The following is a 27799-nucleotide window of genomic DNA, read 5'->3' on the forward strand; positions in this document are numbered from 1 at the left end:
CTTATCTCTATCTCCCTCCCCCTGACTCTCAGTCTGAAGAAGAGTCTTGACCCAAAATGTCACCCATTCCTTCTATCCAGAGATGCTGCCTGTCCCTCTGAGTTACTCTGCGGTTCTCCACAGATGCTGCCTGACCCACTGAGTTACTCCAGTACTCCGTATTTGCTATATTTTATAATAATAATAATACATTTTATTTAATGTGCGCCTTTCAGACATCTCAAGGACACCTTACATAGTAATCGGAATAACATATAATCGGAATATAACAAGTAATAAAGACATCACAGAGACACAAATTAAAAACAGAATTCAATCCAAAAACAGAAAATCAAAAACACAGTGTGAAGAGAGAGCAGCGGCAGCCAAAGCGCGCCAGCGTCCACTCTCTCTTCACGGCAGCCATCTTGGACACAGACCTACAGGACTACAAATTAGACATAAAAATCATCCCCCCACAGTGGACACCACTGTGGAGGAAGGCACAATGTCCAGTCCCCACCCCATGTTCACCCCAAAGTCAGGCCTATTGAGGCCACCGCAATTGCCTCTACGGAGGCCCGATGTCCCTGGCCGTTCTCACCGGGTGGTCTTGCCCCGGCGTCGGGAGAGTCCTTTCGGCGGCTGGGCCACCTGGAACGGCCGTTTCCTGGTTGGAGCCCGCGGTTTATGCCCTGACCTATGAAGGCAAGCGTGTTATTTGCCTTCTCTACCACCCTATCTACTAGTGATGCCAATTTTACGGAACTATGGACATGTACCGCAAGGTCCCTCTGTTCGCCAACACTCCTTAGCGCCCTACGGTTTAATTTAATGTCCTACCTTCCCGATATACATCATCCCGCACTTATCAGAATTAAATTCCATCTGCCGACTTTTACTCATTCTCACTTAGCTCTCTTCTCCCCCCCCCACCACAACATAATTATAAACAGTCATGCCTTTACTAAAGTTATTATAAAAATGGATACAAATTAAATAGATTATTCTGCTTCTTATCCATTCAGAAAAACTCAGACCTCATTATTGGAATGAATGCAGCTAATCATCTCACCTGTGGATCCTGGTAAAAGAGAAAACTGTTAAATGCAACTTACCACAGTAATGTTAAAGGCATAGAGTAGATCAAATGGCAATGCAGCTATTAAATCCACAATAAACCACGTGGTTCCATAATGGATGCAGATAGATCGAGCATCGTAGACTACTTGACCTGACTGACTGACATATGTGGTCCGAAAGTTCAGGATAATATCTGTTGGTTAAAGAGAATAAAACAAGAAGTGTTAATGAAGGAAATAAAGTGTAAACCAAGCCTTCATAATTACAAGTGATTTAATGGAAGATTGCATGTAACACCAACCAATAATCTTAAATGTACAATAAGGATGATGGCATCTGCCATGGACATGTTATGGTGGTAGGCTCACTGCAGTGGATCAAGGCTGCTTACTAGGCTGGATTTAATATGGCTAATGAACACCAATCCAGCCTCACAAGTCCACGTGTGTGGGGCTTCAATGAAAACAAGTGGGAATTTAGTTACAGTATTCTCAAATGGTCACTGTCTTGGCTAACCATCATCTTCCATGTCAGTGACCTTAACCTGGGGGTCGGGACCCCCATGGGCAATGTGCTGCTGGCCTTACATATGATCCTGCAGTAGGAGCAAATGAACCTGGGGTTGCAAGCACTAGGGCAAAACAGTGGTGCAGCTGGTAGAGCTGCTGCCTCGTAGCTCCAGAGACCAGGGTTCGATCCTCACCTCGGATGCTATGAGTGTGGAGTTTGCATGTTCTCCTTGTGACCATGCGGGTCTCCTCCGGGTGGTCCAGCTGCCTCCCACATCCAAAAGATGTGTACATTTGTAGAATAATTGGCCCCTGTAAATTGTCCGAATATGTAGGGAGTGGATGAGAAAGTGTGATAACATAGAACTAGTGTGAATGGGTTATTGATGGTTGGCATAGACTCTGTGGACCAAAGGGCCTGTTTTCATGCTGTATCTCTAAACAGGGACTAATGTCAGCAAATGCGGTGCTTTGGATGGAGCCTGGATTTTCATGGCTGCTTTTGACTCTCAAATCCATAATTGAATATTACAAACACTTTCAAGCAATTCACAAGAATCACGTAATATTGTATAGCCTTTGGTAATTTTTAAATTTACTTTCAAGTGCAATTGCCACCTACGGTTCAGTGTAATATCTAGTAAATCAGTCAGAGTGCTTGGGAATGGAATTAATGGGAAATGAATGACCAAGCAACTGAACGACTTAAGGGTGATGGAAACATTAAAGGATATGAACATTTGTCACAATCAGTATGTGTTGTAGTGAACTAATTATTACATTAGTAAAATGGGCAAAATAAAAATGATACATGTGTCAAGAACTGTTCAAGAAAACTGAATAACTGCAACCTCTTGTTCTCTTTTAGGCCTGAAGGAAACTTGGTCTATTGCATTTTCAGGGGTAGTAATAATGAAGTGAAAATTTGCCTCACCGAAAATGAAAAGCATTTCCACAGCAACGTCACTGACGGTGGTGCTGCGGGAAGTCGAGGAGCTGTCGTCGCTCTCCGTGAAGCAAACGTTGTACGGGACGGTCACCGCGACGTAAAACGTGGCCAGCAGGATAAGCCAGTCCCAGCCAGCTTTGAAGGTACTGTAATGCAGGAGGATGAAGCGGGATTTCTGGACAGATGCCACTTTGTACTCGGGTAGACTAGGCTTACTTTCAAACATGTTCTGCCAAAGAAGAGATTGAAGTCGTTTAATGAAGCAATAAGTTGTTCCAAAAGTTTTCAGCTTACTTTAGAGGATAGTAAATGTCACAAAGGCATTGAGGGGTGAGACCCTGGAGTGTTTTGGAACCAAAGCTTAACAAAAGACAGAGTAGGTAACAGTCTTTTAAATACTGTCGTTGTAGCAACCTCTGGCTCCTCTGGCAGCACATTCCATATACCCACTGAGTGAAAAAAATTGCACCTCATGCTTTATGTATTATAAGTAAATGAATGTTATTATATTGCAACAAAATATATAAAATCACATAACACATTAGTCTGTTATATATTTTCTTGGTCTGTTAACATTGATTAAAGTAGCTTGAAGATAATTTGCTTCATTAAGTTTTTATTTTCAATGTTTCAGATTTTTGCTTTAAACACACACAGGACATGATATTCTTTAAACAAATCACACAAGGGCCTTCAGTTTTTAATGCAGACTAACAAGGGATTGTTGATGTGAAGCATAGCGTTCAAGATGGAATTAGATACGCAGTTGTGGTGTGGAAAAGTACAGGTTCACAAAAAGAGCAGGGAATTGGGATTAAATTAAAAGTTCCAGTGACAAACTAGCTCAGGCATTATCTCATTTATGTTACCTTATTAACCGCAATTCCCCTGACCAGGGAATGCATGTAAACACTCATGTATAAAACCCCGCTCCCAAAGGTTACAATCAGCATCATTTTAGAGTGCAGCAGAAGAGACCAAACTCCCTGAATACGTTAATTGGGATAAACCTGTAGAAATTGTCAGAGTCAACATACAACACAGAAACAACACAGGCCCTTCAGCCCAACTCATCCATGCCGACCAAGATGCCTTATCTAAGCTTATCTCATTGCCCGCATAAGGCCCATATCCCTTTAAACTTTTCCTATCCCTCCCTGTACCTGTCCAAGTGTCTTTTAAATTTTATTATTGTACCTGCCTCAACTATCTCCTCTGGCAGTTCATTTCAAGTACCCACGACTCTCTGGGTGAAAAGGTTACCCCTCAAGTTCTCAATAAATCTTAAACATGTCACCCACTCATAGCACAGCATACCTCTTGTTGTAGCATCAAGGGGATACATTGCAACAAATTGCCAAGGCCCCTTCGGCAATGAGGAGCCTTGCATTAGGATCTCTTCCATTAAAAGCAGTTGGTGCGTATAATGCCACTACTTCAGAGTTCTCTCCGTGTTCTTGCCTAAGAAGGTTTTTCCATTCCTTCATCATCATTTGCTCTAAAAAGCTGGCACTCCCTACCCAAAGGATCTGTGGGACCATCTTCAGCAGAGTGGCACAGTGCTGTCAACTCTGGTGTTATACTGCAATTTAATCGTTGCTGCTCAATTCATGCCATTTTGAATGGGAATTGAAGTCTGCAAAATGTTACATAATAAACCTAAATCGATGAAGGCACTTGCTGAAAATCTTAGATTTTATGCTAGAATGCCTAGAAAGAAGCAAGTTATACCCAGGGGCCTGCTATAAATTGTATATTTTATGATGTGACTTTTTTTCTGTCGAATGTAAATGTATTTTTATCTTCCTAAGTATTAATCCTAATTATTAATCAGGTTCAGTTTTTTTACCATAAGTTCCAAAGTAGATGTCACCCATTTATTTAAACAAAAAGGCTTTCTGGGTATAGCAGCATGATTTGTGCACCAAGGTGTGAATGGCAGCAAGCAGGGGCTTATCAATACATGATCAGGTTTTACTTACAAGCATTGCAGACTGGGAGCTTTCAGTTTCCTGTCCATTGAGTACATGCAAATGGCGTAACAATGAAGAGTAAGAACCAACATCGACTAACAGGAGTCACTCACAGCAACACATCAGTAACAAACAAGGCAGAGAAAGATTTTAAAAAAAGGACACATATGATGTTTTTTACAAGGATTCACAGGCAACGTTTGTTCATGTATGGTGGGGTTGTGACCAGGCACAGTCCAGACATTAATGGAGCATTGACAAACTGAAGATAAACACAAAAAGCTGGAGTAATTCACCAGGACAGGCAGCATCTCTGGAGAGAAGGAATCTGAAGAAGAGCCTCGACCTGAAACGTCACCCATTCCTCCCCAGAGATGCTGCCTGTCCCGCTGAATTACTCCAGCTTTTTATGTCTATCTTCAGTTTAAACCAGCATCTGCAGTTTCTTTTTACACTTTGCCAAACAGAAACTCTTTCCAATTAACTCAAACCATCTGAGTCAATAAAATAAAAGTGCTAGAAACTTTATTTAATTATATTTATTTAGGGGTGACAATGTACAATTAGGTAATTATTTTCCACATAACAGTTAATTTAGAATTTAGAGATACAGCGTGGAAACATGTCCTTCAGCCCTCCGAGTCCATGCCGACCAGCAGCCATCTATTAAACTAGCAATATCCTACACCCTGGGGACAATTTACAATTTTACTGAAGTCAATTAACCTACAAACCGTTGATTCTGAAAAAAAATGTCTTTCTCCTGAAGAATGCGCCTAGTTTACCTGAGAAACATAGAAACATAGAAAATAGGTGCAGGAGTAGGCCATTCGGCCCTTCGAGCCTGCACCGCCATTCAATATGATCATGGCTGATCATCCAATTCAGTATCCTGTACCTGCCTTCTCTCCATACCCTCTGATCCCTTTAGCCACAAGGGCCACATCTAACTCCCTCTTAAATATAGCCAATGAACTGGCCTCAACTACCGTCTGTGGCAGAGAGTTCCAGAGATTTACCACTCTCTGTGTGAAAAATGTTTTTCTCATCTGGGTCCTAAAGGATTTCCCCTTTATCCTTAAACTGTGGCCCCTTGTCCTGGACTTCCCCAACATCGGGAACAATCTTCCTGCATCTAGCCTGTCCAACCCCTTAAGAATTTCGAAGTCTAGAAAATGTCAGCCTACAGAAAGTCAAATTTAATGTGATTAACTACAGGAGGTATTATGAAGTGATACTATTCCTTTCCTTCTGTCAGGCACTCATGACAAACAGGAGCTTTGGACAGCTGAGGCCTGTACTTTAAATGGTGTGACTCATGAGTGAAATTCATATAAATGTTTCCTCAGAAGAGAGAAACTGCTGAAATCAGCAGGTTATATGATCATAAGGTCATAAATGATAGGAGTAGAATTAGGCCACTCGGCCCATCAAGTCTACTCCGTCATTCAATCATGGCTGATCTATCTCTCCCTCCTAACTCCATTCTCCAGCCTTCTCCCCATAACCTCTGACACCTCTACTAATCATGAATCAGGTTGTTAGTCCCTGCAGTCTCACGATCTGAAGGGTCCACCTCTGAAATGAGAACTCATCTATTTCCTCCACTGACTGTCGGGTTCAGATCCCAGCATCTCCTGTTCTTTCATTTGTAATTTCCACCATCTTCACAATGCTATAGAATATTTTCTTCTCCTCTGCCTCACTCCTCCACAAGTGCTTTCTGGTTCAAATAAGATATGCCTTTTTAAGGACATTAGAAATGCAAAGAAAAACCTTATCTGTACAGTGATTTCCATGTTTCTTTCACATATCCCAAAGCACTTTATAGCCAATGGAATATGATCAGTGTTGTAATGTAAGGAATATACCAGTCAGTCTGTGCAAAGCAACCTTCCACTGCAATGTACCAGTGGCTTGATAACCAGTGTTAAGAATGTTGACAAGTAGAAAATATTATTCAGGACTCTGGGACTAACACCCCCGAAAGAAGCCTGTGGGATTGTATACAGCTATCTGAAAGGGCAGCCAGGGTCTTTACTTTTTTTTTTTTTAATTAATTAATTTATTTTTAAATATTTTATTTTATTAGAAGTAAGTACAATCATATGGCACCAAAGTGCCTAATATATATTTTCATAATACATTTTATGTACAGCTTCTTTTTTTTTTTTTGTTATAATAAAGAAGAATAAGAATAAGAAAAATAAATTAGATAGTAAAGGATAGAAAGACGTGAGATATATAGTGTGTGAAGAAAAAGAAAAAAGAAGAATGAATGAAGAAAGTTGAAGAAAAGAAAAGAGGAAAAAGAGAATAAGACGTAAAGAGAAGAAGTAAGGAGATCATTGTTTATAATCTTGACCATCCCTCGTCCAGTCCTGAAACAGTTAGCTTTTACAATTGTGTTGCACCATATGATTCCAAAAAGATGACAAATGAAGACCAACTCGTTATGAAGTGGTCTGATTTATCCATTAGGAGGAATCGCATTTCCTCAAGATGTGCGGTGTCCAACATGCTTGCGATCCAGGGTCTTTACTTAACATCTTATCAATGCCTTAGACTTTTAGACTTTAGAGATACAGCGTGGAAACAGGCCCTTCTGCCCATCGGGTCCGTGCCGACCAGTGATCACCCCTCATACACCAGTGCTACCCTACAGACTAGGGACAATTTACAATTTTACCGAAGCCAACCTACAGTCCTGTACGTCTTTGGAGTGTGCGAGGAACAGGAGCACCCGCAAAAAACCCCAAAAAGTCACAGGGAGAATATACCATCTCCATATAGACAGTACCCATAGCCAGGATAGAACCTGGGTCTCTGGTGCTTTGAGGGAGCAACTCTACCCACTATGCTGTCCCAGTAATGTACCATTTCCACAGCTTAGAATTTAATGCTAAGGCCAGTGATTTGGGACTTTAACCTCTGTCTGAAAGCAGGAAGGTGTTGACCTTAGTAAGTGAGATGCTGTTAGCAGTGGCCGAGGTGGAGCTTGTGAAAGGCAAGGAGAGGCAAAAAGAGTTTTCACAATTCAACCAATTTTAATTAAAAAATCACATTTGACAGACATGCTGTGCCTTCCAGATTCTACCATCTCATTGAGTGACAGTGTTCAGTGTGTATTTACAGACAAGAACTGTCACTTTGCCAGGGCTAGCCAGCACAACCCGTAATTCCACTCATAATGAAGGCAGTAATCTGCTGAACAAGAAGGATCACCGCCCCTTTGGAAGTGCTTTTAAATCTCTCCTTTGCATTGAGGCCATTTCTCCTCTCATGGGAGGTATAGGATTATTATCTGCTCCTGCTTGCATGGTAATGTTCAAGTTCAAGTGAGTTTATTGTCATGGTAATGTTCCCTTACTGTGCCTAAATTATTACATGTGAGCCCAGATAAAGGAAGCTTTCATTGCAGTAGGCAGTATGGCTAGATTGCACACTCATTGGTTTTGTAACCCCATCTGAGTTTGCTCTTCTCCAATGACAGTAGACTCCAGTAGTTGACGAGGAGTTATAATGCCACTTAACCAGCCATTCCTCGACACAAGTAGCATCGGAGGTTACAAGCAGATTGACCTGACTCCTGGAGGTGTCTACCCAACAGCTGTTGCAATTATGAGCAGAAAGTCAGACAAATAATATCGTCATTTAATTGTCAATTGAGGCCAATATCATAATTAATGAACAGCAGATTCATGAGATATTTTTCCAAAATATCAATCAGGCATTTTCTGCTGGAAAAAAAAGACAAAGTTCTGGAGTAACTCAGCGAAGCCAGGAAAGGGGGCTCAGTTCAAGCCCAAAATGAAAAGTCACCTACGTATGTGTAGGAAGGAACTGCAGATGCTGGTTTACACAAAAGTCACAAAATGCTGGAGTAACTCAACGGGACAGGCAGATTCTCTGGATAGAAGGAATGGGTAATGTTTCGGAAGAAGGGTCTTGACCTGAAACATCACCCATTCCATCTAATGTGAAATTGGGTTACTCCAGCACTTTGTATCTCTTTTTGTAAACCAGCATCTGCAGTTCCTTGTATCCCCATTTTCTGCTGGGACCTAATCAAACTAAACATTTCATCACAGTCATTCAAAAGGGAGAGAAAGATTAGTCCAAAATCTTGATAAATAGAATGACATATTATCTCTAACTTGTGTATGACCTCAGATAGAAAGATTATTAAGAATGTTAGAAAGGTCATTCATTAACTGATTTATATACTTAATTTTACAAACTAGATAAAATTAAAAAATAAAACCGGACAATTAAAATACATTCAAATCACAGACATGTGTATGGTTCAAACATACGTAAAGCTGTGGCTAAAAAGAAAACTCAATTCTCAGGCCATTAATGAAAAAGGCTGCTTTGAACCAAAAAGCATCTCTTCAATTTGGTTCTGACTGATTGAAGTTGATGGAGAATTATACTTTACAACCTACTAATGCAATCTGTCAAAGTGTGACAGAAATGAACTTAGCATAAACTGATGGCCTGTCAGAACCACAGAAATCTTTCCAGCTATGGGAACCTTGATTAAGGATAAGGAGGGAAGTGCAGTCAGTAAAGGTTTCTCTGCTACACAAAGCAGTATACGTTGACCCAGTGTTTAGAGCACAACCTTGACATAATCACCATTCAGTTTTGACACAGACACACACACACACACATCTCATGATTACATTCTGATCAAGGCATGGGTACCTGCAAGGTTACGTTATTGCCTGTGAGACATTGTAAGGTTGTTCCCATCACCAGCGCCACAACACATGCCAATGGCTTGGACAGACAACCGTCTAGTCTGCTCTGTTAACCCCATCAGTCTGGCTCCAAAGATCCCCAGAAATATCGGCACAAACAAGTTAATGCTGTAGGTCTTGAGGGCCACTCAACAGTAACCTTTCCCAGTCAGAGCCTGATGTACACCCTGCTGTTTCCCAAATGCCGTGAACAATCCACAGCATATGGAGTGCCCAGTGAAGGGATCGTTTATTCTCAAGGCCTTCTTGAGAAAATCTCACACCTCCCACTTCCAGAAGTATTCCTTGGCCAAGACTATTCAAAATGGAGAAGGAGCATTTGGAATGGGACTAAGGGACTCTTGCCCATTTGTTGAAAGCATACAGCTCAGCAAAAACAAATGCTCTCTTCCCAACTCACATGCACCCACTTCCTGCCTTGCCTGTGGCAGAGTGTGTGGATTCCACATCTGTAACCTACAGGAATGGAGTTCAAAGGTCAATGTAATAGCATTAGCTCAGTAGCTGAAAGATGCTGTTTGCCCTTTGTGACCCAGGAGATGGTACTCTGCTGTTCCTTTCAAATATATTGATTCTAACCACAAGTGAAATTCCTGTCATTCTTTGAGCTGTCTCCTATTGTCCTAAAAGTACCTCGTTTTGGAGGCAATCTGCATTATACAAAGCATTAAAGCCACCAGCTGTGAATTTGACAGTACTCACACTTACCTTTGACCACATGTCCATTGGGCAGTGGTCAGCATGGAATGTCCTGCAGGCACTGTAGGGAAAGGACTCGATGGATCCGGTGGCGTGGTTCCCAGAGCAGACTGCCCAGCTTGTCTGGCAAAATGCCTCATCGCCAGAACTCACCAACAAGCACCAAGACCTGGCTTGGCTGGCTGTGAGAGGAGCCCTCCCAGTCAGATTCTTCCTGCACCTTCGGAACCTCACTGCCAGCGCACGCTGCCCTCGGGACGGCTGCTATGGAGAGGAGATGGTTGCCCACCTCTTTGCAGAGTGCGGATTTGCAAATAACAGTCTGGAGAAGTATGCTAGGGTCCCTGGAACGCTTTATCCCGAACAGCTCCGTCACAGAGGACTCTGTGATTTACGGACTGTTCCCAGGGACACATTCAGAGACTGGCATCGAGTGCTGCTGGAAGGTCATCAACTCGGTGAAAGACGCTCTTTGGTCTGCCCGAGCGTTGTTCACCACCCAGCGGAGCGAGATGTCCGTCAGGGAAGTTGTCGACTGGCCCGCTGCAGACTGCAGGAGTACGTGCTGAGGGACTCACTGAAGCTTGGTGCAGCCAACGCCAAGGCTCTGTGGGGGAGGACCACAGTCTAGTGTCCTTCCGTTGCTGGACATGGGGGGCATGGTATGGTGGAAATGCCCCTCAAAACAAGGGAAGGTATCCCATGCCAGGGGGCCACACGAGTAGCGCGGGTGGGGGACAGACTTGAGAAATGTATAGACCGTATTGAACAATTTGTAGAGCCTCCGAAAATGTCGGATGAATTTTTTTCGCACGGTTCACGTATTGTATATATTTATTATTTGAATAATGTCTATTTTGAAATTAAAAAGAGAAAATGGGCAAAAGGATTGTGATGTGAAAATCGCCTTTTATCATCCAAAATGTATATATCAGTAGGTTTAGAAATGCAGAAATTAGAGATGGGGCAGTGGCTGTATGTTTGATATGTGGACTGGAGTAAGTCAGAGCCATGAACTTTGAATGCTACCCAGTGAGGGTGATAGGTCAAAGAAGAACACACATTGATGAACACTGAAGAATAGGAAGAACATTTAGGGGAGAGCTGATTATAATGAAAGAGTATGCCACAACAGAACACAACAAGAACTAAAAAACACACACGGGCACAAAGTGCTGGGGTAACTCAGCAGACCAGGCAGCATGACTGGAGAACATGGATAGGTAACGCTGTGGACCGGGACCCTTCTATAGAACTAAAGATACAATTTCTTTAAAAATGCTTGATTTAACTGTTCACCCTACAGGTCAGAGTAGGACAATAAATTCTGTTCTGCAAGTGTGCTTATTACTCGCAAGTGATTAGGTAGCTGCTTATGCCCTACAATGTTTATTCAGAAGAAGCACAAATCTCCCTGGTTTCATCAAGCTGAGTGGCACTCTACAGCCAACGAATATTCAGTCTCTGCTGTGGCTCCTCCTCAGACCCTTAGTGCGCTGAAGTATTTGTTCTACGCTGAATGCTTTCCATGACCCGACTCTGAATAAGCCTGGGGTTATTTAATTAAAATTCACCAAGATGACAATCATTTGGACACTGCCTTTAGGGCCTTGGCAATTTCTTACCTCTTTCAACAAAGTGGCGCAATCCAAATGAGAGCAGAACATTTTCAGAATAACACCAAGTGCACAATGAGACCTCGAGCCACATCAGGGGAAGTTGCCATTCAGCCTCACAGGAGAATACGAACATTAATACAGATGCGGAAAAGGGAGATACTCACGTTATTCAATGTGACTTTACTTTTGTCTCGTTTCTGCAGGTGGCTGGTCAGATGGTAGAGGACCGTTCGGCCCTGCCTGCGTGCGGCACTAAAATGGGACCCACCTCCCTTTTTGTGTTTGTTCTTCTCCTCTGTTGGGAAGAATGGAAGGAGAAATATATAATCCAGCACCAGGCAATACAAAATGAGACGGAGGTGTGAGGGGGGAAAACGGAAGCTTGCGCATCGCAAACCCCTCCGCTGAGTTGCCACGGCCATTCTAGCTGCTGAGCTAATCTGTGAGCGACGGCAAGAGGCTTATGGAGGGAAACTCAGACCCTTGATAGAGTGGGTTTCCTCTGGGTTGTCAGGCTTCCTCCAACATCACAAAAATGTGTGGGTTGGTAGGTTCATTGACCACTGTAAATTGCCATTAGTATGGAAGTGAATAGTACATTATGGGAGGAGTTGTTGTGGTTGTGGTGAGATTGAAAAATGTGAGCTGATCTTTCGACCTTAGACTTTAGAGATACAGTGGGGAAACAGGCCCTTTGGCCCACCGAGTCTACTACTACCAGTGATCATCCCATACACTAGCATCATCCTATACACTAGGGACAATTTACAATTTAACCGAAGCCAATTAGCCGAAGTCGAAACCAGTATGTCTTTGGAGCGTGGGAGGAAACCGGAGCATCCGAAGAAAACCCACATGGTCACAGGGAAAATGTGCAAACTCCGTACAGACAGCACACGTAGTCAAGATTGAACCCGGGTCTCTGGCACTGTAAGTCAGCAACTCCACTGCTATATTTCCAGCTACTGTAGTTACCCTTAGGTGTCCTGAGGTTAATATTTTTATCCTCGATTTCCTTCCCTCCATGGACCTGCCAACTCCTGCATCATCCTCCAGCCCTCCAATCCTCCCACTCAATTGGAAAGTTCCAATTCTGGTTTGTGGATGATCCATAATTTCAATCTCTCATGCAACGGCCACTGTTTCCTAGAGAGATGCAGCCTTTAGCACCCATCAACCACCCATTATCCCCAGCTTTATATTAGTGCCATTGTTTAATCTCATCACATCCACATCAACTCCCCTCATACTCTACTACTCCCTACCATACTAATGCCTGGAGCTCAGGAATGAACCCAGATCACTAGAGCTGTGAGGGAACAGCTCCATTAACTGTGCCTCTGAATTCTGTGTGATCTCTTCTGATTATAATTTTGTGTTAATAGCATGAAGCAGAGCATGACTGAGTAACACCATATTGCTTTGATCATGTGAATACATTGACATACGATGGGGATAAATTATAGTGAATAGACATTGCAAAGGACATCTTCAAGATTCAACAGCAAATCTTCTTGTGTTTCACCAGCCTCAATGGATGTGGGTTGCTGCAAAGAGGTTCTGAACAGGAACAATTAATCCACAAGTGGCAAGTCCGATCTTTGATGGCTTTGAGACTGAGCAGAAGTGATGGTATAAAAATATTGAAGTAACAGCCATTCATGCTCCTACCTTCCTTCCAGTCTCTCTGATGGATTTTGCCTCGGTTATCTGTGACATCCTTAAAGGAGACGAGGAAAAGTACAACCTCCCCTTTCTCATTTTTAATGGGGACAATGTCAAGTAAACACCAGAATGCGGCTCCTGTAAATAAAGAACAGAGAAGTCCACTTTGAAAATATTAGTGGAACAAAAATGATTCCACAATCTGATTGAAGGTTCCGTCACAAACAACTATTAAAGTAACGTTGCACTTACAGAAATTCCTTCAGTGTTTGCATTTATCACTGACCTCTTATAATGCATACGCATATTTAGTGTCGGTAATGTAGCACAGAAATACAACTGCAATTACTGAGTTTATTGACAACCTATTTCAGAACAATGATATTCTGCAGAAAATTGCCCCCAGATATTGCAGTTACCTAAACAGGGTTTAATTGAAGAATTGAAATGTTTATTTGTCATTGGTACCAACAATGGAACAATGAACATTCTCACTTGCTGCAATTTAACAGGCTCGTAAATGCAATAATACACATAATATATACTAATAAAAAATTCAATCAATTAATAACTTGTCTGACTATTTCTGATGCCTGGGGCCTAACACTACAGAATCGAATCATTAGCAATAATCTGAAAAGATTAGGATTAGTTTTATAGTTAGAGCTAGGGTTTTGCGGGGTTAAATTAGGAAGTACTGTATAACTATGACCCATTAGATGCCACAACAATAATAAATATACAATAAATGATCAGTTAATCTCAGTAAACTAGACCACGATGGTGCAAAACCCAAATAATGTAGAGCATCCGGAGTAGTGCAAAGTCCATAGTGATTGACTAGGATTGAAGTGGTTGTGGGCAAAGATACTATAGTATCTTTGGTTGTGGGAGGGAGGTGGTTAAGTCACATGACTCTTAGGATGCCTTCCCTTTAAGCTCAGGAATAATTTCCTACCACATTTATGTCACAAGTTCATAACTTAGGAGCAGAATTAGGCCTTTCGGCCCATCAAGTCTACTCCGCCATTCAATCATGGCTGATCTTTCCCTCTCAACCCCTAACTCCTGCTTTCGTCCCATAACACGCCATAAAATTTCCATTGACTAGACCTCCACAGCCATCTGTGGCTATTAATTCCACAGGCTCACCACCGTCTGATGAAATAAATTCCTCTTCATCTCCTTTCTTACTTGTCTGCTGATAGGACAAGAAGTATATTAACCAGGTCCAAAAATTAACATATCCCAGAACTCTACTAACAAGTTGGATTAACCTTCTGCTCATCACTGAGTTAGGTACATGAAGGTTGACCTGAGCTAAATGCAGGATTTTATTTCCTTCTCGTCTTAACTGGTCTATTTACAATTATTGGTTCAGTCTACTCAATGGATATCCAGGAAAGAAGAGTGTATATTACAAGCAGAACCGTCTGCTCTATGGCAGCGAGTATCAAAGAGAAATATTAATAGTGAGATTGTCGAATTAAGCTGGGTATTAGGCTGGATAGAAAAATCTCATTATGATGCTAATTTAGACTATTAACATCTGCCGCTTAAGGTCCATATTCCTCTATTCCCTGCCCATTATATGCCTATCTAAATCCATTTTAAATGTTGCTCAAAATATGTGTTTCCACCGCCTCGCCTGGCAATACATCCCAGGCACCTACTCTGTGAAATACTTGCCTCGCAAATCTCCAGTAAATTTCCCCTCTCACCTTAAACCCATGCCCTCTAATATTTTACATTCCCACCATGTGAAAAAAACTCTGACTATCTACCCTGTCTATGCACTTATCATTTTATAAACTTCTATTTGATCACCTCTCAGCCTTTCACATTCCAGATAAAACAATCTTCTTCTAGCTAATACATTCCAATCCAGATAATAACTTGGCGAACCTCTTGTGCATCCTCTCCAAACCCTCACATTGTTACTACTGCAGCAATGCAGAATCATGCAATGTTCCAAATGCGGCCTACCCAAGGTTTTATATAGTTGCAACACACGTCATGCTCAATGCCATGGCCAATGAAGGCATGCCTTCTTCACAGCACTATCCACTTTTGTAAAGGAAGAGATGAGTCTTGGATAATGGGAAAGATGATGAACCTCAGTCAAAAGAAGATTAGATTTTGTGGGACTGAGAGTGGGCATATTGGAAAGTTGGCAATCAGGATTAGTACATCAGTGTATATTGGAAGTTCGGGGTCAAGAGTGTTGGAGTGATTATCAGGGATGCGGAAGATAGTGCATGATGGCAGTGTAGGGGGAAGATCTAAGGGATAAAGGTGATATGAGGCTAACCTCAGAGGGGACCCAATCCACCGGTTTGTTGTGAAGATCTACTTGTCCACAGAACTGACTGTGATCCCAATTGTGTTCTTGTGTTGGATTCCTGCCAACTTTGATCCAAGTGTTAAAATTGACAGAACAATAGAGCATTCAAATTATTTGGCAGAATCATGTTCATTTCACAGAATTTCAATGTGGTATTTATCACAAAAAAAGGGTGGCTTTGTTATCCACGAGACACAAGAAAAAAAGAAATTCGTCTGGATGCCACAAAATTGTTGGAAGGACACTGTTCGATGAAAGACAGTTTCAATGGAAAACAAATTCCTCTTATCTGCTTCACCATAATATGTATTTTCTCTGCAGTGCACAGGGCATCTTAATTTCTTCAGTTGCCGAATCCAAGAATCTTGTACCCTTTTAAGCATTGCAGTTGCAAAGCCCAGATTGAGGTCAGTTTTGGATGGATGCATTAGATAGTTTAGATCACCTCAACCCACCCAATTGCATTCAAAAGTGCCAGGATGGTCCCAGAGTGACCAAAGCAGGTGGGTGATTTGTTCCCCCCCCCCCTCCCCCGCTGTAATGAAGACTTTTAATGAAGGTAAATGACATCATTGTAAGGCTGGATTCATGTTTTTTTGAAAAAGGAAACTTGCAGTTTGTAGGAAAGTTGAAACTACGAATTTTTTTCAAGGAAACAAAAGATGAAAACTAATTGCTTGGCAGTACATCCCACTCAAAGGCAGAGTGCTATGTGCTGATGCTATAATACAACAAGATTAGAATGAATAAGTCAACAGAAAACTGGCATTGGTAGCTTCGATTTAATGCACAGAAGTGGAGCAGTTGTACACTGCTTTAGAAATTCAGTTCCTTTAAAGTCAATAGGACCAAATTCTGGTAGCGGACTGTACTGAGCAAGAAGAAATTCTATTGCTCGTTTCCAGTTCAATGCTAGTACTCTGGCCTCTTAGACAGGTTATTGGATTTACGACAGAGGCTTGAGCATAAGAAAATCCGTTCACTGAGTGCTCTTCAGTCAAGGGATCAGTCTTTTATCCATGTTAAACTGACGCCTTGTTTGCTCTCTCTCGGTTGGATACAAAGATCCCACAGCAACATTTTGAAGAACACAGAATTTGGAATCACAGTCATAATTTATTCTATATCTCAATAAACATCGGTTACACAGATTGTCAGGTGATGGCAGCATTGCTGTTGGTGAGGGCTCATTATGTTCGTATTGGTTGTTGCATTTCTTACATTGAAATGGTGAGCAAACTTCAAAAAGGATGTCACTGGCTGAAAAGCCTTTTGGAAAGGGCTACGAAAGGCAATATGCAAACTGAGACTTTGTTTTCTTCGGCAAAATATGATGGATCTGCATTGGACTTATCATCTTTTATAAGTGAAAACATTTTAGCACAAGACAGATGTAAAGGGGAGGGGGGTGCCCAGTTTGGATTGCCAGGGTATGTGGTTAAAGTATAACAACCCAAGCATGACTGTGTATCACAACGCATCATGTAATGGATGGGAACACATGTAGCAAAGTGGGCATGTTTCTTTGCATTGATACAGCCCAGTATATTACATAAGTCTAAGTCATCATTCTGGATAGGCACAAAATGCTGGAATAACTCAGCAGGTCAGACAACATCTCTGGAGAAAAGGAATAGGTGACTTTTCGGGTCAAGGCCGTTCTTCAGACTGAGAGTCAGGGGAAAGGAAAACGGGAGATATAGACGGTGATGTCGAGAGATATAGAACAAATGAATGGAAGATATGCAAATGTGTACTCTCCCTCTTCAATACTTTTAGATACCATTTTGATGAGTTGCAGAATGATTGTATCACAGAACATGGAATAGGTAGGTCCATGTTATCATGCAGTGCCCTTCACTACTGAAGTTCTTACCGGATTTCTTGTAGAACTGTACTTCCCCCTGAAACTCTTGCTTGCTGTAGAGTGCTTTTTCGATCTGAATGGAAAGTTGGTCACTGGTCTCCGCTCCATGCAGGAACCTACATCCACAATTCTTCTGCATGACTTCTGTGCGGGCGTAGCCGGTGAGTTCACAGAATCCATCCGAGCAGTAGACAATGGGAAAGCCTTGGTACACTTGAGCATTTGCAAGGATAAAGTTGCTGTCTGCAAATTCAAAGAGGGGGACACCAGTTGAACATTTAGAACTGGACATGCATATGACAATGACAACTCTCCTTTGTTAAAATTACAAGTCTAGCCAATTAATAGGTTTTCACACAGTGTAATTGTACAATTAGCAGCATAAAAGCAGAAGTAAAACAACTGCTTTGGTGTTGATATTTCCATCAATATGTGTCACTGTGAACCTGAGACCAGGCATGGCACAATATAAATGCCATTCTGTCTTTCGCTTTTTACAAACAGCACTTGGGCTCACATTGCATGTGATCACAAGGCACCAGGTCCTGCTGAGTTCCTCCAGCGTGTTGTGTCTATCTTCGGTTTAAACAGCGTCTGCAGTTCCTCCCTACACATACACACTGACTGATGAGTTAACACTTCCCAGGTAGTCACGGGTGATAACTCTCCTGAAACCCCACCGCGAGGTACATGGCAAAGCAACACCAAGACAATTATCAAATTGCCTCCACCACATTAAACAGCTATGTGCCATGGAAGTTGCTGTTCCAATTATATTTCATTCAACTCTCCTTTGAGAAAGAAACTTAAAAATGAGCAGAGTACAATTAACATGTGGAGATTTCTTTAGGATTTTTAAAATTTTGAATAATGATTAATAAATGTAAAACAAGCTGGGTCTGGTTACTAAACCCTCTAGCATGTGGGAGTTGAATAAATACACTCAGTAAAATAATAAGTGCCATCGATGCACTCTAGGTGAATAATTTTATGCTCTTTACACAGCTGAGCTTAGCAAAACCTCCAAATTGTTTCCCCAATGAGGTCAGGAGCATTCAGATGAAATCACTTGAGCAAAATGTATACAATAGGAAACATTAAAGTAACAAGAGTGTAAAAGAGATTTTTAATCTCAATGAGACTTATCCTGGTTAAATAAAGGTTAAATAAAATAAAATAAAAACAAAAATCTAGGTTGGACGGGGAGGGGGAGATGGATGTTATTGTCTGCAGTGATGCAACGGGAAGTTGGATCTCACCAACGTTCTGGCAGAAAATAAGGAAAGTAGATAAACATCAAAAGGAATTGAAAGATGCAATGCAATTATTTTAACCATCAAACAACAAGGAGAATGGATGTCCCTCTTCCACACCTAGTCTCATTTGAAACTCTGAACCATTTGTCCTACCTCATTCCTTCATCACCAGTGTATCACCTTGGCTTATTTCCAATGTTAAAAATGCTTTGCAAATTGAAGTCATTGATGGTGTAATGTGAGGAGACAAATTTATATGTGTAATTCCTAACACGATTCTCCCAAATAATCAACAATTATTTTGTCTTGGAGAAGCTTCAAGTGTGGAGGAAAGCTTCAGAATATTAGCCAATGTCACCATTAGCCATTGTAGGACAATGGTGTGAAAGATGGAAGATCTATTTCATACACCTCACACAAAGCAGAAACCATCTGCATTTTTATCAGGATAAATGATTCACTTGAATGGCTTCTCTCATTCTAGTCATTTGCTTATCCCAGATTTGAATCACTGCATTGTTGCCTATGGAGTTTCAACTAACAAAATCTTAAGTACCAAGATTTCATCCCTTGACTTCTCTGACTGTGTACCATTATTAATTTACCCTTTAAAGTCTACCTCTTTGATCAAGCTTTTGGTAATCTGCCTTAACATCTTCTCATGTGACTCAGCATCAATTTTCTGCCTGATCATAGAATCATAGAATCATAGAAAGTAGGTGCGAGAGTAGACCACCAGGCCCGTCGAGCCTGCACCGCCATTCGCTCATGGCTGAACACTAAACAGACACCCTTACCCACAAACAGTAGACACAAGACACAGAACACAAGACACTACCCTCCCCTTTATACCGCTATCTCCCCTCTCCACCCCAAGAACCGCGTGATCTCCTGGGGGAGGCAAAAAACCGGATAAAAACCCAGGTCCAATTCGGGAAAAAAATCCAGGAAATTCCTCTCCGACCCCAATCCAGGCGATTGACACTTGTCCAGGAGATCACTCAGGTCTTACTATACTAACCATACCTAGGTCCATATCCCTGCCCTCTCCCCGTAGCCCCTTATCCCCTTGGCAGCTAAAAAACCATCTATTTTAGATTTAAATATATTTAATGTTTCTGCTTCCACTGCTCCCTGGGGCAGTGAATTCCATAAATTAACCACCCTCTGGGTGAAGAAGTTCTTCCTCATCTCAGTTTTAAAAGAGCCCCCCCTTATTCTGCAACTATGTCCCCTAGTTCTAGTTTCCCCGATCATTGGGAACATCCTCGGTGCATCCACCCGATCAAGGCCCCTCACGATCTTATATGTTTCAATGAGATCGCCTCTCATTCTTCTAAACTCCAAAGAGTAGAGTTCCAGCCTACTTAACCTTTCCTCATATGTCAATCCCCTCATTGCAGGAATTAATCTTGTAAACCTTCGCTGCACTGCCTCCAGGGCTAGTACATCCTTTCTTAAGTATGGACCCCAGAACTGTACACAGTATTCCAAATGTGGTCTCACCAATACTGTGTACAGCTGCAGCAAGACCTCCGTGTTTTTATACTCAATCCCCCTAGCAATAAAGGCCAAAACTCCATTGGCCTTCCTGATTGCTTGCTGCACCTGCATACTAACTTTTAGTGATTCATGTACTACTACCCCTAGATCCCTTTGCGTTGCATTACAACGCAGCTCCTCCTCATTTAGAAAATAACTTGCCCTATCATTTTTTTTCCCAAAGTGAATGACTTCACATTTATTAGTATTAAATTTCATCTGCCAAGTTGTTGCCCACTCACCTAACTTATCTATATCCTTTTGCAGACTCTTCCTATCCTCCTCATCCCCTACTTTTCCTCCCATTTTTGTATCGTCCGCAAATTTTGATATATTACACTTGGTTCCCTCCTCCAAATCATTTATATAAATTGTGAACAACTGGGGTCCCAGCACCGACCCTTGCGGAACCCCGCTAGTTACCGGTTGCCATCCCGAGTATGAACCATTTATCCCCACTCTCTGCTTCCTATTTGTTAGCCAATCCTCTACCCATGCTAATATATTACCCCCAATCCCATAATTTTTTATTTTTAGCAATAGTCTCTTATGTGGCACCTTGTCAAAAGCCTTTTGGAAGTCCAAGTATACCACATCCACCGGTTCCCCTTTATCCACCCGGGTTGTTACTTCCTCAAAGAATTCGAGCAGATTCGTTAAACAGGACTTCCCCTTCACAAAACCATGCTGGTTCTGTCCGATGAAGTCCTGTTTATCCAAGTGCCCCGTTAGTGTTTCTTTAATAATTGTCTCTAACATTTTACCCACCACCGATGTTAGACTAACCGGTCTATAGTTACCCGCCTTCTGTTTACTTCCTTTTTTAAATATAGGTGTTACATTGGCCATTTTCCAATCCACTGGGACCGTTCCTGTCTCCAGGGAGTTTTGGAAAATTATCACCAATGCATCCACAATCCCCACCGCTATCTCCCTCAAGACCCTTGGATGTAATCCATCAGGCCCAGGGGATTTATCCTCCTTCAGTCTCATTAATTTCCCTAATACCACCTCCTTGGTGATCTTAATAGTATTTAGCTCCTCCATTCCTACCTCCCCCTGTTTATCCAGCGTTGGAATATTTTTTGTGTCTTCTATGGTGAAGACTGATACAAAATACTCATTTAATGCCTTTGCCATTTCCATGTTCCCCACCAACAACTCTCCAGTCTCACCCTCCAATGGACCAACGTTCACCTTAGCCACCCTTTTTTCTTTTTATATAGCTATAAAAACTCTTACTATTAGTTTTTATGTTGTTCGCTAAATTCCTTTCATAGTCTATTTTCCCCGTCTTAATTAATCTCTTAGTTATTTTTTGCTGACCTTTAAATGCTTCCCAATCCTCTACCCTCCCACTATCTCTGGCTACCTTATATGCCCTTGCCTTCAGCCGAATACTATCCTTTATAGTTTTACTGAGCCATGGCTGACTGTTCTTACCCTTACCCCTTTTTTTCTTCATAGGAATAAATTTTTCTTGAAGGTTATACAGTAGATCCTTAAACGTACACCACTGCTCATGTACCGTCTTATTCTTGAGTCTGCTATCCCAGTCAACTTTGATCAGCTCAGTCCTCATACCTTCATAATCCCCCTTATTTAGACTAAGTACCCTAGCCTGAGTTTCAACCTGCTCCCCTTCTATTTGAATATGGAATTCGACCATATTGTGGTCACTTGTTCCCAACGAGTCCCTAACTATGACATTTTTAATTAATCCTACTTCATTACACAGGACCAGATCCAAGAATGCCTCCCCCCTTGTCGGTTCTGTGACATACTGTTCTAGGAACCCGTCTCTAATACATTCTATAAACTCTTCCTCTAGTCTACCCTGCCCAGTTTGGTTTGCCCAATTAATATGAAAATTGAAGTCCCCCATGATTACAGCAGTTCCCTTTTTACATGCGTCAACTATTTGCAGATTTATGTTCTGACTAACATTCTGATAATTATGTCACAAGGTGCCTTCGGATCTTACCACAGCTGGTGTTTCTTTCACTTCCTTGTTCGATCCCTAATAGTTACCCCTCTTGCTCTTGCCCCAAAATATTAACCCATCTGTTTCCTTACCAGTTCCTCTGTGACGTATTGCATTTCCAGTACCCCTTTCACTTTGTTAGTGAATTGCAACTTATTGATTTTCTCTTTTCTTGAAGGTAGAACAATTATTGGTTATGCAAATACCTCAATAATTTGTCTCCATGCTGGAAGGATTCCTACTTTTTTATAAAGCTGACATAATTACTCTGATTAGTTGATGCTGAACCATGCAGATCATTGACCTAATGCCCTGAATGATCTGGTCCTCACCTTGAGTTGACACCTCTCCTTATCAAGCACCCACCACAACCTTGGCAGTATTGCCATGGCTGCAATTACTTTTGGTGTTCATGTGGCTGCAGTTAACCTTTGGATTTGCAGTCACATTGGAAAGAAAATCAGTCTGCAGGCAGGGATTAGGCCTAGGATACTGGATTGCAAAACCATTGAAGTCATTGAAAGACCCCATTGGAAAATGTACCAGATCTTGCTTGGTAGCTTGTGCAATGCAAACTCCCAATATTTGGGCAACTCGTTTATTATTGAATTGCCTCGAGAATCCCGCAGGTAGGCACGTCATCATACATATGACTGTCAAATAATGTAACTACAATAAAGTGCAAAATACCCACAAATATTGTCAGTTTGAAAATGATCAGAGGCATCTAAATACTGAAATATATTTAAACAATCCAAAAATTATAAACACCTAAAATAAGAGCAAGTTGAAAAATTAATAAAATTTACTTTAGTAAATTAATCAAACAATATTAGTTAAAAAATTAAATCCCTTTAAAATACTTCACTTTTCATTTGAACAAGTTGGGCTTACTGATCCCTACTGATGTAAAGCTACAAGACTGGCATCAGACCTTCAGTGTATTCTGTACTTACATATTGTATTGGGCAAGCAAGTTATTGAGTCATCTAGCACAGAAACTGTCTACAAAGAGAACGCCCACAATCAAACCATTGATCACACTAATCTGACATTAATCCTACTGTAATTAGCAAGTAATTAATTTAATTTCATGAATGTCCTGATAGAAACATGACAGGTGAATATTCACAATCTGCACATATTCAAGATCAAGATTCAATTTAATTGTCACATGTACCAATTAAGGTACAGTGAAATTCTAACATTCAGAGTGATATTGGGCAGCTGAGGGTTGTCCTTGATTTCACTCACTGTGCAAGTATGCTTAAGGGGCAACTTTTTTGGCGACTGCCTCACCCGCCATAGGACACCGAAAATGTTCACCATGTTGAAAACTCAGCGACGACTAGAAAGACGCTACGACTCTTTGGGTGACTAGGAGCTACTCACGACCATACAGGCGACACCCTGGCGACATGTGTAGCCTGTATGGTTGTGAGTAGTCGCCCAAAGAGTCGTACCTTGTTCTGGTCGCTGCTGGATTTTCAACATGTTGGAAATTTTCGGCGACCTGTGACGACCTATGACGGGTGCCGGCAGTCACCAAAAAAGTCGCATAAGTAGGACAGGCCCATAATGAATTTGGTAAATTACAAATTCTGCCTTTTTGTCCTAAATACAGATTAATAGTTTGCATGCCCAGAAAGGAACAAGGTCTCCATTTAACACTTCAGAACATGCCAATCCAGATAATCCTTTGTTAGCTGTCTACTTGTTGGGACCAAATTTAGTTTAGTTATTTTCTGATGGTGAAGACTCATGTGTGAAATTGGACAGTAGCATGGCAACCCGAGTTGATGGGAGTCCATAGCAGGACATTTGAAATGTTAAATTAATGGAGCAGTGATTTAAGGTGGAAGCAGCTGTGTCACATCTAGGATGAGGGCATTACATGCTGTGCATGTGTAGCACCAGCCTCTTTGACAGACCCCATGCAATTACTTTCCTTCCTCCTCTTGTGGGAGGGCAAGCTAGCCTTCACTATTCTATCATTGTTGTATCTCGGACAAATGGCAATAAAACACTCTTGACTCTTGACTTGACATCTATGTTACTGTATGTGGATGGAAGAAAGTCCAGAGTTTATAGAACCAGTGATTAGGTATATCCATAAGCTCCAAGGGACTAAGACCCAGCACTTCACACGGTATTAATGCAGATATTTGAAATGCAATCATTACCTCTAATTTTCTGCAGGAACCAACTAATTTTCATTTACGTTAATGCTACCCCTGGGACCCTCTGCACTGCTAGAGTGCACCATTCGTGTAAATGTATCCTCATTCAAATAAATTACATTAAATAAAATACAAAATACACAGAGGCATCATCTCATTGAAAACAACAGTGCTTCATCAAACACAACCAGTAGAGATGCCATTGTACTACAGGAAATAAAATCAGGTAAAAGTACTAGTTAGTGCTTGAGAGAGCATCTTTCGCACTTCTGCATTTCCAACATCTGAGACTCATGTTGGAAAACTTAAATCATGGATTTTCAGAAATTAATGTCGGATTGAGGTCTCGAGTGAACATTTGCCCTGACAGATGCTTGAGATAATGTTCGAAAAATAGATGGCCAAGAACCTTCTAATGAACAGTGAATAATTTGCAGCTGGCTGCATTAGTATTAGCATTAATAAATGACAAATTGCTGCACAGTTGGTTTTAAACCTCTGAGTCACAGCTCCCTAATAAACTGAGTTTAAACAGCATTTTCTGTCAATTTTAAAAGTGACATCTACAGTTTTTGTCAATAGAAGCAGTTATATAATTCCTCCACTAACTATTTTTAAGATTAATATCCTGATGCCTTAAGAGTGTAATGTCCTGATGCTTTGCAATTCTAGCAGGTCTATAAATTCCAATTTCTTATTCCTCCTTACAGGCTGAGCATTAATATCCTAACAGCACTTCAGCAGAGCTCGATTAGTTATAAAGTCTTTGCGATGTCCGGGCATTGGAAAAGACAATTTATAAACTCAAGGGCTTATAAATGTACCTTGCATGAAAATATCTTAGCAAAACAATGTAATTGCAGAAGGACATATTTATTCTGTTACTCAAATCCTCTTGCAATAGAGACCAATTTGTCCCATTTGCCTTCCTAAATGTTTGCTGATCCTGTAGGCTAATTTTCAGGGATACCAAGAAGCAAGTGTTCATTCATAATGAAGCAGTTTCTCTTGGATGAAAGGTAAACGCAAATGGATTGCAACCAGTCAAAGAAAAGGTGGAAGACATTGTGAAGGCCAGGAAATATGAAACAACAGTATGCCTTAGAAATTCATGGTACACATTTCCCAGATCATGGAACAGTACAGACACTAATAATAACAAATGACAAAAAATGGAATTAAAGCAAAGAAAGGGCAAGTTGGTGAATGAGCCTATTGGTTCACTTTGATACCTCATACATGATAAAATCTGCATGTGATTTTTCAAATTGTGGATTGGTACCATTTCCAGTTATTCCTCACGTTTGTCTGCCGCAATTACCTAAGTGTAAAATGATAGTTGACAATGTACATCAATGAATGAACGAAGGAAAACCAATTGAAGGTGAGCATATTGCCCACCATTTACTCACCTCTCATCCATCTGTTCGACTGAAGTAAGCAGCGTAATTCTTATTTGATTCTGCAATGAGGTACAAGTCTATGATTGTGTGCTCTGGTTCTGCAGTGCGGTTTAACAACACAAACATCGAAGTCAAGAGTGCTACAGGTGCCATTGCAGCATGTTGGCGCTTACATTTATCTTAAATTAAGATTTTTAGTTTAAAACATTTAAGCCGAAGTATTTGTTTTATTGTGCATATTTTTTGGAAAAACAAACAGGTACCTGTACCAAAATAAGGCCTAGGACCATTGGGAAATGTTTTATAAGTTTAGTTTCTACTGACAGTGTGGGGGTAATTGATCACTGTCGTATTTTTAGCTTTTTTCCACTGAATTTAGGGCACTGCGATGCTTTAGACAACAAGTTATCAGGCAGATCAAGATAAGTAAGTTCTTGGCTGGATAATCTCTGAAGCTCAGCAGTGCCCTAAATTCAGCAGCACAATCTAAAAATATTACAATAATGAATTACCCCAACACTGCCATCTGACAGTGCACGTAATCCAGGGCAAGAGGAGTATTGGTGCTCTGGAGACTCAAGGAACTGTAGATGCTGGAATCTTGAGCAAAACATGAAGTGTTGGAGGAACTCAGTCTGAAAAAGGGTCTCGACCCAAAGTGTAATCTGTTCATTCCCTCCACAGATGCTGCCTGACCAATTGAGTTCCACCAGCATTTTGTGTTGTGCCCATGTATGGACACTATCGTGGGTCGTGACCTCACTCTGCATTCTTGCCTCCGCTCCTGTCTAAATCCAAGTCTGTTTTTTGATTGCACCTGCCTGAGGGTGAGCAAACTTCTCTTTATAACATTGCAGGATTTCAGACATTGCCCAGTTGCCAGCTTTGTTTAAGAAGGAACTGCAGATGCTGGAAAATCGAAGGTACACAAAAATGCTGGAGAAACTCAGCGGGTGCAGCAGCATCTATGGAGCGAAGGAAATAGGCAACGTTTCGGGCCGAAACCCTTCTTCAGACTGATGGGGGGTGGGGGGGGGGGGGGTGGTGGGGGGCGGGGGCGAGGAGAAGAAAGGAAAAAGGAGGAGGAGGAGCCCGAGGGCTGAGGAAGGGGAGGAGACAGCAAGGGCTAACAAAATTGGGAAAATTCAATGTTCATGTTGGGAATAGGCCAGAAAATAGCAACTGCCAAGTTTGTTGCAACAACTCAGGATAATTCCTTCATCTTAATTCTCCGTCTCTTGTATGCATGAGGGCAAACCCAAGTGAAACCACTTGCCAGAAACAAGATTATCAAACACATATTGTTCTGAAACAGCATTATGTCTGCAACTTTGCCCTTTTGAGAGTTCAATACTCTATGTTTGTGAAAACTAAATCCTGCAATTAGTCTCTAGAATAAAGGGGAGGCCATTTAAGACTGAGGCGAGAAAAAACGTTTTCACCCAGAGAGTTGTGAATTTGTGGAATTCCCTGCCACAGAGGGCAGTGGAGGCCAAGTCACTGGATGGATTTAAGAGAGAGTTAGATAGAGCTCTAGGGGCTAGTGGAATCAAGGGATATGGGGAGAAGGCAGGCACTGGTTATTGATTGGGGACGATCAGCCATGATCACAATGTATGGCGGTGCTGGGTCGAAGGACCGAATGGCCTCCCCCTGCACCTATTTTCTATGTTCCTATATATGTTTCTACGAAACCTGAGTCTATGAGCTTTCATCCCAGACTCTGACATGTTCAATAATAGATAAGGGAATGTGAGCAGTGTTTTAATGAAGGTCATCTGACCAAATTCCATGCAGTATTCCAAAACTTGATTTTGCTGTCATTAATTGTTTCTCTCAAACCTGACATGTTGCTCACTACAACTGTACCTCCCCCATTCCTGTACAGAGGAAAGATAATGAAGGCTCTTCGATCTCATGCATTATCTCTGTTTCTCTTCCCACTTACTTGCTGCCTATTATGCCTCCTGGCATGCAGGTC

The 27799-nt window shown here is 41.5% G+C and overlaps 1 protein-coding gene across 1 annotated transcript in view; it reads right to left on the reverse strand.

Annotated features, from left to right (window-relative positions):
* Positions 1 to 27799, reverse strand: part of LOC116981961 (potassium voltage-gated channel subfamily H member 8-like) — an 81886-nt gene that overhangs the window by 20569 nt on the left and 33518 nt on the right. The window contains exons 2-6 of the mRNA XM_033035211.1: positions 17463 to 17696; positions 13249 to 13380; positions 11742 to 11872; positions 2506 to 2749; positions 1098 to 1255 (exon numbers count right to left, since the gene is read on the reverse strand). Of these exons, the coding sequence (XP_032891102.1) occupies positions 1098 to 1255; positions 2506 to 2749; positions 11742 to 11872; positions 13249 to 13380; positions 17463 to 17696 (899 nt within the window). The remainder of the gene's footprint in view (positions 1 to 1097; positions 1256 to 2505; positions 2750 to 11741; positions 11873 to 13248; positions 13381 to 17462; positions 17697 to 27799) is intronic.

The sequence above is a fragment of the Amblyraja radiata genome, chromosome 16 (assembly GCF_010909765.2).
Source record: "Amblyraja radiata isolate CabotCenter1 chromosome 16, sAmbRad1.1.pri, whole genome shotgun sequence".
Taxonomy (NCBI): Eukaryota; Metazoa; Chordata; class Chondrichthyes; order Rajiformes; family Rajidae; genus Amblyraja; species Amblyraja radiata.